Source organism: Manacus vitellinus, unplaced genomic scaffold (genome assembly GCF_001715985.3).
Source record: "Manacus vitellinus isolate BGI_N305 unplaced genomic scaffold, ASM171598v3 scaffold_1_pilon, whole genome shotgun sequence".
Taxonomy (NCBI): domain Eukaryota; kingdom Metazoa; phylum Chordata; class Aves; order Passeriformes; family Pipridae; genus Manacus; species Manacus vitellinus.
Window position 1 is genome coordinate 37,136,296 of NW_021939396.1, and position 18,761 is coordinate 37,155,056.

The 18,761-nt window shown below is 37.1% G+C and overlaps 1 protein-coding gene across 2 annotated transcripts in view; it reads left to right on the forward strand.

Moving 5' to 3' along the window:
- Positions 1 to 18,761, forward strand: part of TOX (thymocyte selection associated high mobility group box) — a 223,689-nt gene that overhangs the window by 195,749 nt on the left and 9,179 nt on the right. For both annotated transcript variants that reach the window (XM_008921386.3, XM_018080005.2), the window contains exons 6-7: positions 1,984 to 2,064; positions 14,359 to 14,745. In XM_008921386.3, the coding sequence (XP_008919634.1) occupies positions 1,984 to 2,064; positions 14,359 to 14,745 (468 nt within the window). The remainder of the gene's footprint in view (positions 1 to 1,983; positions 2,065 to 14,358; positions 14,746 to 18,761) is intronic.

Here is an 18,761-nt window from a genome sequence, read left to right on the forward strand (position 1 = left end):
TCATTTCAGCAGCTAGGAACAGACTGTTGACTAATTTTTTATTCATTTTAAAAACAAACAGTAATTCCCCTAATAATCACAAGCAATTACAACTTAAAAAGCAAATTGCTACTTTTTCTTTTTTTTTCAGAACAATAGGAGATCAGCAAACACTATATATTTATCTTAATCTGGAGAAATTACAAGGGTGCAAAGATACATTTGCATAACTAAAACCAATTTTTTTCCATCTCTGACTTTATATGTACAATTTGAGAAGCCTAAGACTTCTCTGTTTCCATTATGATCTTTTGCTTCCCAGGGAAGCAGCCTCTGAGTTTTGCCAGCCCATATCTGAGTTTTATTCTGTGTCTGAAAGCAAAGCCTCAGTGAAACAAAAAATTGTTTCATGAACACATTCTTTATAAAAATGGTGTTGTACTGGATTGTTCCAGCTGACACTAACACTCTCACTTTGTAGTCTGCAACTGCATTGTCCTCTGTGTGTACACTCTGTGCTGTCAGGTCCTCTCCATTACAGTACTGCTAGTTTTACTGGGGAAGATCAAAAGAGAACACTTTAGAGTTTCATAAAATTTATCTTTCTGGGAAGAAGATGTTCATGTGTGTTTTTAGCTATGGAATTCAGCTCCAAAATTGTCCACCAAAATAGCTTTGCCTGTCTTTTAGTTTTGAATCAATAGCCCGGTAAACTAAGTAGTATGGAATGGGAGGGGGAAGGTGGATAGTCTTTACTCTCTTATGGAGGCTTTCTGCAGGTGGCCAGGTTGTGCATTTGGCTAGAGAACTGGACAGCAGAAACATTACAGAAATATTATACAAAATATTGTATAATATTATGAATCCCAAATGCCCATCCACACACAAATAAAACTCAGGAATATGACTTCAAAATTGTGAAATATAACAGCAATTAAAAAGTACATTTTCTTTCCCTTTATTTGTCTCACTCACTTTTAAACCCTTAGATCTTTTTTAAGCTTTTCCTTTCAACAAAGGAGTCAGTCCTACTTAGTCACATGAAGCCAAGATGCATGCATGACCCCTAAATCTACCCTTTTAGGAAGAAAAAAACAAAGCATGAAGTAGTGAGAAACTCATGACAATATTTGCAAAGAGAATTGCTGACTTGTTGCTGAATCTGTCATTGGCGTGGCTAACAGCAAGTTAGCTAGGCTCCATGACTCAGAAGCTGGTTCTTCTGAGAACTTTCAAACTTAAATATCTACATATGCTTCTCTAACATCATGTTACTGTAGTGCCACGAGGTCCTGCCTAACCCCTAAACCTGCAGATAGTCTTTGATCTTGAAATCTGGGCAAAATTGAAGCGATTCTCCAAGGTCTTTAATCTATTATGAGATTGTGCACATGCCACATTTAAAATAATTTGGTGAGTTGAGAGAAATGTACAGAAATAGATACATGCTCCTGAGAAGTTAATTAGACCGATATGAGATCAAGAGTGGGATAACGACTAACATTTATCCTTAGCAGCTCCATGAAGCTTCTTTGACTGCCCCCAACAGTTTACCCAGGGAAGAGAAAAAGCCTCTTGGCTGATCTGTGTGGTGTTGTCATCTCCTCCTTCATTTAGCTCAAATGTCTTTCTGCACATTCTCATCTTCCCTGGAGGGTTTTAACTGATCTCACAAGTGGGAGCCATTGAAGACGCCCACACTTACTGTCCCCCATCCCTAAAGGTCCCATTTGAAAGTACGCCCCACACTTTACTTGGAACAATTAAACCTGAGATACTATGAGGAATATTGTTATTTCAGTACTGCTGGGTAGTTAAAGGGTGTTTCAGAATTGGAACAATATTGTCTTTGAAATATTTGATGTTTATTATTTCACTCTTTAAACAATATGAGAAGGAAAGCCTGTTTACTTAGAAAGACATTATGAAGATGCATGAGACACACCGATGATATATAAAAACAAAACCAGATTAATTTACCAATGTGACACTCTTTGTTTTTAGGTATACAAAAAGAAAACTGAAGCTGCCAAGAAGGAATATCTGAAGCAGTTAGCTGCCTACAGAGCAAGTCTTGTATCCAAGGTAACACAAAATGTATATACGTACACTCATATATATAGTGACATATTGCAAACTATTTTCAGCATTTATCTGGTGCTGAGCACCATAGTATTTAGTGCAAATAGCCTTGTTTGTTATCAACTTAACCTTAGGTTTAAGTTGCAAATGCTAAATAAACACAGTCATCTCTCCATGGAAAGATATCCTTTCCCTTCTGGTCATTAAGACAGCACTTCTTTAGTTTTGGAGTAATATCCCAGTTCAAAAGAAGGAGATAGTGGTAAACAGACCTCAGTATAACAAACGTGCCATGCCAGGCAGTCACCATGCTACTTATAAGGGAAAAATATATATCTTACACAACATACCTGGGTTTGGTTTTGGGTGGGGGGTTTAAGTACTGATTTTTACCCTGCAATCACAATACGGAAAAATTCAAGCTCAACTGACACTGCAAATTTTTGTAAGAAAATGTGAATTTACATTTTACATCCAGCAAGCCATTTGTGTGAGCACAGCATAGGTCACCATTAGGACAATGATGGAATGTTCTTTACTAGAACACACCAGTGTATCCCAGGTAAACAGCTAGTAGCAGTTTTCTAAATTGATTTATTCACTCATTCTTAATACCCATAATTTTTCAGTAGACTCTTTAAGATTTGTAAAATGCTTTTAACTATGCAGAAGAATGTGAAATTACTGCACTATGTCAATGACAAAAACCAGTTAAGCAACTATTGAATCATACCAGTTAGAATCACTTGGTTTGAGTCTATCAAAATGAATATTTTGTTCTTAAGAAAACCAGTAAAGAAAACCAATTTTAGAGGCAAAGATCACAGTAAGAAGGACTGTCATATAGGACATGAGTAGAACTTTTTTGTTAGTTTCAAATTTTTTTGGGGTCGTACACAATACTTCTCTGTATATTATATTAATTTGAACAAGGAATCACTATATGATTAGCCATACAAAGACCTTTCATGCATCCTTCTACATTACCTTAGTATTTGCTCAGTGTTTGTTCTGAATTTAAAAGTCTGAAATATGGGTGTCACCTTACTAATTTTTGGGGGTTGTGTCTTATGCATTTTAATTTTTTACCTACCATCATAAATACCGTGCATTTAGTTAAAGTGATTTACAGGGTACCTTTAATTTCTGTGTTAAGATTGTTTGGTTCCAGAAATACTCATTGCCTTCAGAAAGAATACCATGTGCACAAGCAAATCTTTCTGAAAGAGCTTGCTTATTGGCAAAAGATAGGTCTAAAAAGTTCAAAACATTCCAATAGTTTTCTAAGAAATGCATGAAGCCAACTTTTCAGTTGAGAAAATGATTTAGATGTCATCATTCAGCACATCATGGACTGTTTACATTACACTCTAAGTAGCTTAATTTTGAAATGTCACATATACAGAACGAGATTTTTTTCGTTTGGTTTGTTTTTTTAAGAGAAAAAAGTATATTATGGCGTTTTCTGAGGTTTATTTTTAGAAAAAAAATTGGAAGATTGTTAATTAGTTCAGTGCATGAATCGATTTGTGCAAATATTTAAATTTGTTGTTAGTCAGAAAAGCACTGAAGCATTTTCTTAACTTTTCAGCATAATTTAATGTTTTCCTCTAGTGTGGAAAGTATAAAAATATAAACTTAATGAAGCTGAGTACTGATTGCTTGCTCTCATGAACACACTCAGTGAATCTAACAGAGCTGGCATGTAACTAAAGCAAGTCCATTTTGAAATAAGGATGCAAAATACCCACTTGTAATATAATATCAGTATATTCTACATTATCATTATTAAATATTTATGTGGCACCAGAAGAGTTGTAGTTCTTTAGACAAGCCTGTAAGCATGATGAAGTATATATAATACATTATTAAGATTGTTTGGAGTCTACATGGTCTTTTATGCCCATGTGTTATATTATTATCCATAAAAGCTACTTTTAGACAATATTATTAAGATTCCAAGACCTCAGTCTCAAAAGCTTAGACATGCCAAGAGTAACATACCTTTACCAAAAATGCTTTAATAGAATATTAATGATTTGCTCACATTATATGTTTTATACTTTATACCTCACCCTGTGTGAGTCTCATTTCATACACTTATAATCAGGTGTTCACTCTGGGTCCTCCTGAGTTGTATTTACTGCATGTTATTAACCTTGCTTCTTTATAGGATTTTCTATGCTGCTCATCCCAGCAATGTTTTAGTGCAAATCTTCACTAATATTTGAGAGCAGGAAGTTTATATTGTCCATATTTTCAAACTCAACTAAATCATTGTGAAATCAGGTGTTCAGTAATTTTGGGTGTTGTCCTTGAGATGTTCAGTTGTGCTTCACATCAGGACATCCTCTTGCTATCCAGATGATAGTAGTTACCCAATTATCAAGCTTTCTTCCTTATCCCCTCCCAGAGGATAGTAGGAAGAGGTGGGCACAAGCAGGCAAGGGTGCTCCTCAGGCCCCCTCTGTCCAGTTCAGCAGCTACTCTACTTCCTAAAAGATCTGCTTCCCAAAACAGCTGCTCTACCCATTTCCTAACTTTTCAACACTGATTCTGCCACTTTTTTCATGAAGTATTACTGTTTTTTAAAGAACTAGTGAGTATGAGTGTTTGTGTATGTTTTTCTACATTTATTTGTGAGTCTTCTCTTTTCTAAAAGCGAGGAATGGACATATGCCATGTTCTGTCTCAGTGCTCCAGATTTGGAGTTGAATTCATTGCACCCATCTTGGCCATTTGAGATTCCACAATAGTCAAAACAGAAGATTGCAGGGAAATGGGGTAAATCTCATTTTGCCAGGAGATTTCTTTGCCTCTGCCTAGCAGCGAAATAAGGACATTCAGATATATTGTTTTTCATTCCAAGCTGTGAGATTGAATGGAATATGAGATGGGAATGTTGACCTTCTCCATGATACTTGGCCATTTGACCCCTCCCCTCCTCTTCCCTCCCCTTTTCTCCTCCCCTTTTCTCCTCCCCTCTCCTCCTCTCCCCTCTGTCAACAGCAACTTCAGTAACAGGATTGCCAGCCCACCTCTGGTAGACTTTTAAATGCTTTTGTGATGTCTTTATAAGGTATGGCTACCTCCCAGTAAATAAGATAAACGTGTGATTGTATAAATAAGTCAGCATGGATTAATGCCCATTCAATTTATCAGTATATTTGCTGTATTTTCTCCTTTTTTATGATGGTTGAAATTAATGGGTCCGTTGTTGAGTTTGTTCACGTGTGTAGGAATTGATATGTAAAGTAAAAACACATAACAAAGCATTATATCTTCTACTATGCAGATTGCCATATTGCTTATAGTACTGACTAAGCCTTTGCATTGTAAACAAGTGTCTTTATATTTGCCCTTAGTTGCAACTTTTAGTACTATTCAGGTCCAGAAATGCAGTCTCCGGTATCTGGTAATTTGTATAGCATTACATAAAATGCTGTGAATTGCAATTTTACTTTTTCATAAAACAAGCACTTTTTCCAGCTTAACCAGCCTTTTTTCTGGCTGACATTAGAGTTTTTGCTGCATATTTCAAATATATATATATTTAATACATATATATATATGGGTAAATGTTAAATACTATATTATATATGTTCATTATGTATGTTTATATAACAGTATATGCATATTATGTATTAAACATGCCTAATATATTTATGTGCATATAAGTGATACATATATGTATGTTAAATATAGCAGTACGAATGCAACCTTCAATAGTACAAAAAAGTTTCTCTTCCTTGTTTTATTCTTTTTTACTAAATGAATCTTTAGTTCTCTCTGTGTAGTGACAACTTCAAGTTTCATGCAGACGTATTTTAGTGACTATGGCTGAAGCTAAAACCTGTCAACGAGGAGAATATTATTCAAATTCAAAATGCTCAAGCATATTTCAAAACTGATGTTGTATCTAAGTCAAAGCAATGTCCTCACTTGACTTCGTAGTGAATGCACTGGACATTTTTCAGTTTTGTGGACAGTTCAGATTCTTTGGACATGTAAAATTGCTTTTGAATTATATGGCAGACTTAGCTTTTCTAGTCCATCATCTTGCAATTGTGGTTCATAAGAAAACTAAAGGTCATATCTAGTAAGACTGGCATTGCCTTAATGCCATTAGCACAGCAATTTGTAACCAGAGAGTCCTGGGCACCCAAAATATCTGGTAGACTGCCTATGTTGTAATACAAATGATCAGCCTAAGGAATTCAAGTCTCTTAGGACTGCAGTGAATATACATGGAAAAGTATACCTACTTGTAAAAAGCAATTGACCTACTTGTAAAAAGCAATATGGACACCATGATAAAAAACAAACAAACAAACAAACAAACCAAACACCAAAAGCAAAAAGCAAAAACTACAATCCCCAAACCGAAACAGTAAAATTGGCAATAGTTTCCCATTTTGTGTGCGTATGTATTTGGTGAGAGCACCTGCCTAACATATAAAAAGGCAAAAAGATATATCAGCTCTCCTAGATCAAGCATTTCCCCACTCCTAAGTAATTGTGGATGTGCAGGTGTGCTCTCTCCACAATTTGTTTTCTGTAGCTCAGTGAATCCCAAATTCTTTTCTGCACAACGGCCAAGCTTCAGATGTAAGGGAGCACTGTATCCTGGCTCATTCCTTCCTGAAATAAGCAGCTGGTGGGGTCTAGGACATTGCTTTGGGGAATAAAATTCCTAATATCTCTTGACAAGAGTCAATGACTGAACTGTCTTGTCTCCTGGTCAGTGCTTTAACAAGTTGGCTGCTGCATACAAGGAAAGCAACGTCCCTTCTGCTGTTGGCAGAAAGGCACCTGGTTCTGAGAACAGCTTTTCCTATGTTATATCTAGCCCCAGTCCATGCAGATGTTTTTGAAATTTCATAAACCAGTTTAGGCTATTCTCAGTGAAAGCATAAGAGAAAGAATAAATAAAAATAGGGTTATGTTTGATGCATGTTTGGAGGGGGTTTTTGTAGCTAGAAGCTGCTGCGAGGCAAGTGGAAATATTTCCCTTAAAATAATAAAAGAAAATCCCAGAATGATGACATACACATAGATTTTTTACTTTTTTCCATTAAACATTAGAATCTCTAGCTGGGAAAACTATAATGTAAGGCTTTTAAAGCAGGTAATTCATGTTTCTGTGATACCTCATTCTTTCATTATTTCTGGAGTTGATATGATGTAGTCAGAAATTTTCAAAGAATCATAAATAAAATTATGCATGTGCAAATATGCCATATATCAGAGTATCTGGTAAGTGAACATATATATTGATAAAACAATTGTCTAATCTCATAATAACACAAGTCCAACCATTTTTTCTCTAGCAAGGAAACCGACTATCTACTGCGGCTGAAAATATAGAGCAAACCATATTTAAGTTAGTGCCATGAATTTGATTTGAGGCTAAATCATGTGATGCTTTACATTCAGCAGTGCAGAAACTGAGAGCTGCTCTCACATAATTTCTGCCAAAAATGGCAGAAATGTCTTGAGCTTGATAGAAGCCAGATTTTGATTTGGAGAGCAACTGTGTTTGGTTTCGAATTGAGTTAATAAAACTAGATTTCAGTATTAGCCTAGTGCTTCCATTTGGGGAATTAAAACACTTGTACCAAATTAAAGTTGCATATCCTTTATCACATGTACCCAGGTTACATTCATAAAACATCCATTTTTACTCACATACCCTAAATGAATCCATGCCAATCCTCTGTAGATGATGACAAAATGTATATTTAGATTTGAAGATGTTCTTCTGAGCCACCTCGACTAATTAGAGATGACAACCCATGGCTTACTCCTTTGTTCTGAAATATCAAGAATGTGTCAAAAAGCTTTCTGAACTCTCTAGAGTCCCAGATGTTGTTATTGCAATAGGTGACTGGAATTAACAAAATATGAAACGTCATTTGCTAAGAGCTTCTTGTGACTTAGGTAGGAAGGCAGCTGTACTTCAAATATGCATATGAAGTTATCTACCATAGTGTGTAGAGTTAAGTCAAAGGAATCTCTAAAGGAGTTAAGAGCTAAGCAGGAAAGAGAAAACAGTGCCAGCAAGGAGCCTTTCTCTCATAAACAGCTTCACAGGGGTATTAATGAAATGGCTGAGCCCATGCAGGCTAGAAGAAGGGATTCTTCTCAAGGACAGGCTTGGGGTTGGAAGTGACCTAAAATGTCAAAAACATTAAAAATGGACAGGATTATGAGAACACAGAAAAGCTGAGAGAAGGAATAAACAATTCAAGATGTTCCTTCCACCAAAGAGACAGCAAAGACAGCAGATGCAAACTTAAGCTTAGGTAAGCTTTGTAGGAGCTGCATAAATTATGCAGCCAATTTCCTTCTCTCTACCTCTTTAATGTCACAGTACTGAAGATAACTCATTTTAAGCTGAGTCAGGCCTGCTAAAGTTTGTTTACTCTCTGCACAGCCAGGACCATCCTGGTACTAGCTGACATAATCACTGCTGTTACCTGAATGTAACCATCATTGTGGTCACAGGATCAAAAAATTAGTGAATTCCTCAACATGCTTCAAGTGACACCAGTCACTACCTGTGGGAATGGCACCATCATGAAAAGGGACAATGTGGCAACTCTGTAGGTTTATGACACATATTCATGTGAAACCCGAATTAAGTTAAACTCTTTTTTAGGCCTTGAAATACTCACATAGTACATGTTCCAGTCTATAGAGAGAGGATGCCAGACGTCCGTTTCTCATTTAAAGAGAAGCACCTGTTTCTCATTTAAAATAAAACTGTGTTGCACCATTTTGGCTGTGTAAAAAAAAAAATTTCTGATTTTGGAATATGTTATGTTTACCCACAAGTAAAGCTGTTTGGTTTTTTTGCTGTTTGCGTATTGGCCACAAGGCTCACTCTTTTGCCCTTCAAGAGGTCTCTCAGCATGTATTTAAAGGACACATGGGCATGGAATAGTACAAGAACATTTACTGAATGTTCTGAATGTACTGAATGTATTTACTGAATATTGTACTACAAAGGAGAGCTTAATTGGTGTTGTTAATAAAGAAGCATTTAGATGATATCTGATCTGTAAACAACTGAAATTATATTGTTCCAACTGAATGGCTTTGATCATTAACTAATTTTGTGAAATCAATAGAACAAGAAAAAGAACTCTTTTTTCTCTGTAAATAGAACATCTCTGGTTTCTTTGAAAGAACACTACCTTTTTGATTTTACATTACAAGGAGCAATATTAGTTGAGTACTGCTTTCTAGAGTGACATTATTACAAAAGTCTATTTAGTTCCCATACATTATGGCTGTATATTGTATGTTATAGCAGATAATATATATGTAGTATCCTAAGTGGATAAGGATGCTGAAGATAAAGCATTTATGCGTTATGTACATTGAAGATATTCATAGGCATTATGTGTGTATATATCTATATAGTCCTACTTGCTGGCAGCATTTCTAACAAAAACTGCATTAACGTGTTAACAAATGAAATAAGTATAGGCACTTGTAGTTTCTAGGTATGCTTCTGAAGAAACACAGGTCAAAAGTACTGGTCCTCAACTGGGAATGATTCTCTGCCTCTGTTAGGCAGATCCTACTTGGTTTTCATAAAAAATGAAATGGACCTGCAGATATTAATACTGAAGTAACAGTAACAGTGTTGGGCTGTGATCCAAATTCTGTTGGAGTTAGTAATAGAAGATTTTCTTTTAAATTCAGTAGTGCAAGGCTCAGGCCCTTAGAGTGCTGCCTTGTTAAAACATGTCCTTGCTTTACTTTCAACATGGATGTTGTTTATGTTCCAGCTGAAACGGGGTTAGAAGTGCCAACAGTAGCCAGAAGGCAGTCACAGGTTAGAAAGAGAATCAATACCCATGAAGGTTTCAAGTGCTGTTTGGTTACCCAGATACAGAGGTGAGCGTTTAAAGTGTGACTTTTCAAAGTGGAAGTAAAATTATATCCCAAAGGAAGAGGTGGAGATGCCAGAATGGCATCGCCTAAGCTGCTGCTTTTTTCTCTGACATAAGTAAATTGAGCAGGATGCCTGCACCAAAAATTATTTCTTGACCATAAGAGTGACTTTTATGTTATACGATGAGGGAAATCCCAATGTCACTTTCCTCTAAGGAACAGACATACTCCTTGTGCCTGAATTCAGTCTGTGGTAAGGAGGACCATTAGTCCCAGGGCAGTTTTCAGTAGAAAAGAATAGCACAGCTATTAAGCTTAACCCCTTAACCTTATATGATTCTTTAATTTGATAATTAAGCATAAGGAGTTTTGGCACACATTAGGGGAGTAGAAGTAGATGAGAAAGTTCTCTTTGCTCTAGAATTGGAAGGAAAGGCACAAACTTAGTGAAAACCATGGGGAAGAACTTGATTCAGCACTTTCCAAACTGTGCAAAATTATCAACTCTGAACACTTTCTCTGAAGAACATCACTCATTAGTATCATCACACATTTCCTTGAAAATACAATACAAGTAAAATAATTCTGTGGACCAAGGGTCATGAGCCACCAGTACTTTTAGTTAATATAATTATATTTGTTATCATCAGAGTTACAGTAGTACTTATTTTGTTTCCTTCCTTTCCCTACTTTTTTTCTACTTTCATTATCTTTCTGTTCAGATATCAAAATGTTCTTCCCTCTTTTTCTTTGTGTTTTGGTAAAACTAGATTCTTGGTCGGGGGTGGGGAGGAAAATGGCTTTGCATTGTGACAAAGGTGCAGTCATACTTCCTCTGTAGCATTCCATTGCTTTGGCCTACCTATGTTGTCTTCACCTTCTGATTTTTTATTTTTTTAAACTTAGGCAATAGTATTAGGTGATGATGTTAGTTGGAGAGACAGGTCCATAGGAAATCCTCCTCCTAGCCTATCCTAGAACTTGAAGATCTATAGTAAAGCTTTGACCTGATCTCTAGTACAAGTATAAGCCATGCAAAGAGCATAAACGACTGTCAAGAAAAACTAATTTGTGGTCCTAGTGTATATTCGCTAATCTATGTATGAAATACTGCCACCCACCGTATACTAAATGTAATATTCTGTCACCCTCTAGTGGTGAGTCTACACCACCATTCTGATAATAGTGATCAAAGATGTTCTCATTGGACATCTAGTAGAAGACCTTGCTACCTGTAGGAGATCTAAGCCCCAATGTTTGGTGGCCTGTGTGTACAGATTTGTAATTTTTGTCTCCACTGCATATATCTGCAAATGAATTGTATTCTAGAACTTAATCCCAAAAATCAGAGATGTAAATTGTGTTGGTTTGGGGCAGATTAATTAGAGGGTTTGGGGGGCTTTTTAAATTATTTCTGTACTCTTCTCCTTGGATAAGGCAAGAGAAAATTTACTGAATTCCAACCTGCAAAGTTGGGGAACGTGACTGTGCATTTGAAGCCCATATATGCTAATGAAATCCCTTTGTTCTTAATTCCTAGTTTTATCCATGATAAAAGTCCTTATCTAAGACTGTCTGATGCTTTACTGGATAGGTGCAATGCCCATTCAAGTCTGTGAATGAAGTAATTGTGTCTGAAAGGGTAGCATGACTTATGCATCATATATGCCTCTTGGTATATTTCACAGTAAAGTAACGTAACTAAGCCAAGGTATTTGAATCACCTATTCTATTAGCTTCAGCAATACTTACAAAATCTGCATTTCTGACCTATATGCAGAAAAAGCTGAAGGTGCAGTATGCTGGAGAAGAGCATTTAATGGGTTCATTTATCAAGATTCCCAGTAACTGGTAGTATTGATGCGATTTACACGATATTGGACAATTTGGTTTCACATCACATATGATTCAAAGTATCCTAAGTTACAGTAAAATACTTGGTCTTAAACTGAAGTGTTGTGCTTTTCAGTGGATGAAACATATACAAAGCTGATTCATAGCTTTAGACAACTGAAACACTCCATTTTGATCAATTTGCAGAGCTCTTCTCAGAGGTATAATGAGTGTTATTCATCTCTGACCAGAGACTGTACAATTCCTCTTAACATAATATGATATTTAAAGTATCAATACTGTCTGTATATCTGTAATTTTGTCAGTATGGGCCATGCATTGACCTCTTACGTGTGAACTCAGAATTGCCCAGTAATTAGATTGGTTTAATGTATCTTTGTTAAAGAGGTGTATGGCAGCATCTTTGTAGTTACAAATGAAGTGTAAGTATGTATCAGTATGTCACAAATAGCGCTGCAAAGGTTTTTTGATACCTCCTCACCAGGAGGAATTGTTTAAGCGATCTACCCTTAGACACTTCGGGAGCAATTATCTCTGCTTGGCCTACACAGAACCTGCCTACTACATCATGGAAAGACAAACTGTTTTCATGAGGGGACTATGCTTTAAATAAAGCTTCCAGGTTTCTCAAGAAAGAAACAGCATACACCTCCTGTAATGTGTAAGAAGCGTGGGACACTCAAGAGGAGGCTCCTGACCATGCTGCTAATTAGCAAACATTCTGAATCGTTGAAATTTCAGTAAATTTCAGTTTTTACTAGTTTTTGCTCCTACAGTCATGAGAGTGTTCTAAATATACAACTGGGAAGAGAGGGGGAAGATATTTCCCATGTTGTCATGAACATTCATTCAATGTTTTAAAAATAATATCCAAATAACAGCAGATTTTTGAAGCTACTTTCAGTCCTTTATGTCTGCATCTGAATCCTGCAAATATGCACATAATACATATTGCACATATGTACACTCACATGTGAGCAGAGCCAGGCAGATCCACAGAGAGACATTTGCGCTCATTTTATCATATTCATATGATTTTTCTTCATTTACTGGAGAAAACAAGGGTTTTTTTGCTAAGGGAACTGCAGTTATACTTAGGGAAAATTAAGTTATCGTTTGCGTCTTTATCATCACGCATAATGAAGCAATTCCAGTAACGTACATGTCAAAGGATTGTTGGTGACGGTGCATCCTTCGGAAAGAATACAAATAGACTTCACTGACCCTGGAGTGTAAAGAGTAACACGAAACTTACTCTGACTTGTAAACTGAGCAAACATGACATGGAGATCACAGAATAAGGGCGTATATGTGTCTTTCAGCCTTGTTTTGACAAAGTGACTTCTTTCTCCAGGGGGACATTTCTGCCATTTTTTTTCCAGCATGTTTCACCTTTCACTGACTATTAATCCCAGTATGACTTAACTTCAAATTATGGTTCCCACTTATAAGCATATGGGAGTTAATTCTTAAATTTTTTTCATCATTTTTTTAAGCACGCAGTTTGCACTCAGGATATCCAAGAAAATAAAGGTGGTATGCAAAACAACTGAGCAAACTGAGTTTAAGCAAATGTAGCAAGTTATAAATATTAGAACAAAAAGTATTAATGAAATTCACATTCATTACAGGACAGTTTTTATTACTAGCAACTTTAAGAAATTGGGGCAGTCTATAGCATTTCTGAAAATCTGTACAGTTTCTATGCGGTATTCTTCCAGCTTTAGTAAGATAACTTCCCCATGTTTGATGCAGTCTAACATTTATATAGACATCAGTTTTAAAAAGAATTTTCAGAACCTTATGAATTGGATCAACAAAGGAAGTTTTGTTAAAAGTGAAATTATTCAGAATATTTTTATTTCTCCTAATCCATGGTGCATGTAACAATGTTTGGTGGCATGGATAGCATTCCAGGACAGAATACTTCGAAATAAAGGCATTAGCACAGCAAGTAGTGTATTTGTTCCATGCATTAGAACAGCTGATGGGGTTTAGCCTCTTCATCATGTTGGCTAACTGATAAAGCACTATTAGCATTATCAAAGTGTATGATAAAGGACACTGAAATTCTTATCCCGGTTTGCAAATGAGAAAATGAGACATGTCAAAGATCACTGCAGACTTTTACTGGAACCCACCCTACTGAATTTCTTTTCAACTAGGCTGTCAAGTCTGAGGTCAATAGTTGTGGCTGCTTATGTAAATAAACGTGTGAGGCTTGGTTGTCTTTGTTATGTAAGTTATTAGGTCACTGATGCCAGTGTAAGTTTGGAAAAAGGAAGATGCCAGGCTAGACCAGTAAACAGAGGACCTAAATTACGTTGTTGGTTTTTTTTACAATGTTGAAGACAAAAGTATATGATAAAAGGGATTCATTATTTTTCTAGTGTAGTGACCAAACTCCATTTCATGGACAATTTGATGGTCCAGATATACATATTTTCCTATAGTGTGACTCTTAAACAGACTTCGGGGGTAGGACAGCCACATTTGGTAGCTTCTAAGTATTGTCTGATTTTTTGTTTTTCTCAACAGAGCTACAGTGAACCCGTTGATGTTAAAGCTTCCCCACAACCTCAGATGATGAATTCAAAGCAGTCAGTGTTTCATGGGCCCGCCCAGGCTCACTCTGCACTGTACCTCAGTTCCCACTACCACCAACAACCAGGAATGAATCCTCACATCACTGCCATGCATGCCAATATCCCCAGGAACATAGCACCCAAGCCCAACAACCAAATGCCAGTGACTGTTTCCATAGCAAACATGGCTGTGTCCCCGCCGCCACCTCTTCAGATCAGCCCCCCTCTGCATCAGCATCTCAACATCCAGCAACACCAGCCGATTTCAATGCAGCAGTCTGTTGGAAACCAGCTACCAATGCAGGTCCAGTCTGCTTTACATTCACCTACAATGCAACAAGTAAGTTTGAGCTTTTCAGCTGCCTCGGGAATTACTTCATCTTTTTGGGATGAGTGTGGGGAGTGGAATCATCCAGAAGTTGAAACAGTGAGGGAGATTTAAAGCTGTGGATTAGCTTTAGTGTCGCAGGTTCCAAAACTATGATAGTGTAGGGTAAATCTTTCAAATGGAAGAACAAATGACGAGTTTACCCAGATGATGGAAAATTTCAGTAGAACGGTTTGTGCTAGCGATGATGCCCATCGTTGTCTGTAGACCCATATGCAAATCTGGGAGTACCCTGAGGTATAAGTGAAATGTTAAGTCTTCAGGAAACACATTTTACCAACAAAAGGCAGGCATGTGTATAAAAAGATATAGTTGTAGCTTGTGCTGTTATCCTTGTGCTGACTGTGACGTAGAACAGTCAGAGGGAACATGAAGCAACACAGGTTGTGTTGAACATGTTAGATTAAGTGAACACGAGTTTATGCTGCATTCATAACTTCATTTTGCTAGATAGATATACCCTCTTTTTACTGGAAATAAGTGGGCTGTGCCCACAATCCCAATAAGGCGGCTTTTTTGCTTGGTTTTTTGTTGGGTTTTTTTTCACTCCCAGTGTTTTAGATAGTTGATTCTCAATACATTTCATAGGAGTTCTGAATGAATGCAGAACCAACCATGGTATTGTGACTTTCAGGCTCAGGCTTATGGAGTCCTAGAGCAGATAAGCTGTTTATTTAATGAGAGAAAATTTTCTTTTGTATTGGATGAGATCTGACTATCAATAATAGGATCTTGCTTTGCAAAGTGCCGTTAGAATGAAAATTTTTTGAATGGAGTTGCAAGAATCTAAAAGATTTGTATACACAAAACTTGTCAGTTCTGGCTGATAATGCATAGTTGTAAACTTGCTGCATGTTTTAAATTTCTCTATAAATTCACCTTTGTTAACAAGGCATTTCCATTTGCTTTCCAAGCCAGAAACCTTTTGTCTTAAGATTGGTCTTTAGAGATGGGAATACTTGCACACAAATCATAGCTTCTAGCTGGGAGGACAGTTTAACAGGAAAAAAATTGTCCAAAGCAGAAAAAAACCAACCAAACAAACAAAAGAGTTGAAAGCAATCTGGACTGATAAGCTTAGTTGTGCTCAGGATGATTTGGACTTTTTCAGAGGCTTTGATCTTAGTTCAAAGAGTGATTTGGAGTAATCAGGAAGGAAAGTTTGTAAAGTGTTTACAACTTTTTCCTAGTCCAGTTTATTTTTTGCAGTCACAGACTTATGACCACACATATGCAGAATCGTGTGTTTTTGAAGGTTTTCCTATTAGTTAGTGTTAGTGTCCTGGGAGAGCCCATGCTCAAGTCTCAGAGAAACTCAGGAGCTGACCCCAAGCCTGGGCAGCTGTAAATAGCTACAGGAAGTCCTAGACAGGGGAGCCAGGGAGGCCTGTCTGGAGATCCTAAGCCTGATGGAATACTGGTTGAACATAAAGACTCAGAGTAATTAGACAGAAGCAATACTCTTCTTGTTCATTTACCAAACATGAAAAATTACATCTGTGACTGCAACCTGTTGAGATTCTATAGCTATATTTCAGCAAGTTTATGTTGCAAAGTAATTCAGCCTTCTAAGTTCAGATTGTTTGCCAAGTTCAGTGTCACTTGTACATTACTTGTCCAGTGCAGAACTAAAGAAGGTCAAACCCCTTATGTCTTTTCCAGAATCATTGCCAAACATTATTTACTGAATAGATTTGAAAATCTATTGAATTTATAGTCCAGTAGGGGCTAGGAAAAGATGTAATGCAGATGTTAAATGCTTACATATTTATACAAAGAACATCATTATTGTATGAACTCAAACACTTAGGCATTACTCTAAACCATTGCATACTACAAAAAAAGAAAGGTAATATAATATGAATCTTCTAATGTTTTATTTTCCTGAGTTGCATGCTTGTAGCATATGGTGTGTGCATCAATGGCTTGAGAGTACTTTCAGCCATCTGTGAAATGCGTGGAGTGCAGTTGACTTGCTTCTAGCTTAAGAGAAAATATACACTAGATTGTAGAAGACAGGTCTCTACAAGTCAGTATGTAGACCTGTGTCATGATGAGTCTTTTGTTTTACTAAGGACAATTGCAGTTAAGTAAAAAGTGCTATACCTCTGCGTTCCTGTTCTCCTTTGTTAAACTCACAAAATTTTTGGTTGAGTACTTTTTGCCAACTCATATTCCCTAATCAGAAAGGCTGGTGCTTATAATGAAGATACCATGGTGACATATTTCTAAGTTTCACTCAAGGTGACAGGTGCTTGTTACTTGTTGAAATGTTACACTGCCAATCCACATCTCTTTCAGCACTGTGGAATACTTACAAGACAATTTATTTTTCTTTCACTCCTGCTTTTGTATCAAAGTAATGCAACTTTTGAGCTCTGGAAAATCTGTCATTTCACTTTGAAATATTCATAATTTTATTTTCCTTTTTTTTTTTTTTTGTAGCATACAACAGTTTATAGAGTTTATGAATTCCTTTTTAAATACAGAATTCGTTTCCTTTGATGTTGGCAAAGACAAAGCAAAATATATATTATATTTTAGAGTAACAGGTGTACTAACACCATCATATTTGCCATGACAGAATAGAACAGTGGTATCCTCTTCAGTTTCTTAGGTATGACATTTTCTAGTCTACTCAAAAAATGATAGAAAACACTGTCACCGGGATTTCATACTGCGTTAGAATACAAAAGGCAGGTTGGCCACTAGGAGGCAAAAAGCAGAAAGTCAAGAGTCTATAACCCAAAAGTAAAGGCTCTTTCTGACTCAGTTGTCAAAGGACTCTGCTCTCCCCTCTACTCGAAAGTGAGCAAGCACTCTGCTGATGACAGAGCATGTTAAAGAGGAAAAGACGCAGTGGGGAAAGAAGCGAGCTCTCCCGACAATGGCAGCAGCACAGAGTCGGCAGCAATGAGGAGAAAGAAGAGGCACCACCCTGTATGTCTGGCCCATGGTGAGGAGGGAAGGGGAGCTCTGGGTGTGAGGTTCAGTCCCAAACAGCACTGTGTAGACCACTCTTCTACATAAAAAGACAGCCAAGAGGAATGGAAGAATATGTATTCTGATAAAGCAGAAGCAATAAGTGCCTTTAATTTGACTTCTTTTCACTTCTTCCCTCACCTGGCTGGACACCATCATTGCAGACTGTGCTGTAGGCATGTTAGAAGCAGCAATCACTGCTCCTACCAGTGGTGGGTTCTCTTTTTATCCCGTTTTTTCCCCCTAACATTCAGCTTTCAGATAGTGCACAGCTTACTAGTGTGACACTGTGGTAGCAGACTGAGAATCTCTGCTCTCTGCAGATGCCCTGCTTTATCTGTGGCTCTGCAACATTTAGTCACTCATTTTCTCCAGAAAAAGGAGGATAGTTTCATATCAAAGATCATCTTGTAGTTAGTCTGAAGGACTGCCAGATCCAAGAAAACTCACATAAAGATCCAGATTTCAGTACTGGCAGCCAGAAACACAATTCTCCAAAAACCACTGTGCTTGAAATCCACAAACTCTTCTGTGTGTAACTTTGAGGAGGGACTGATAAGAAGTGCTGACCTGGGGAGACACTTCTGCTCCCACTGCTTCCAGGACAATGAGCTGATCTTCATCAGCTCCACAGGGAACAACATGTCCTTCTCCACATCCAGCACTCCTTGCCTGCACGTGTGCAGCTGCCAGATCAAGGGAGACTGCCAGCTGGAGAAGGGCAATCTCCATTGGGAGTCCACAAAAACTACAGAACATCAAGAAGATCAGAAGTGTTGGTAGCCAAAAAATCCTCAGTGACTGAGCAATTTCTGTTATTTTTAAAATCAAATAACTCTGTGGAGTATGCAACTGATGTGATGCATCCAAATTGTTCTGAAATGCACAAGGCAATGTAAAATTTTGGTATTAGCATTTTGGTCATATGCCTAACATTAGTAAATATTTTTTAATTTCCTTTAAACCATCTTCTCTATTTTGAGTTA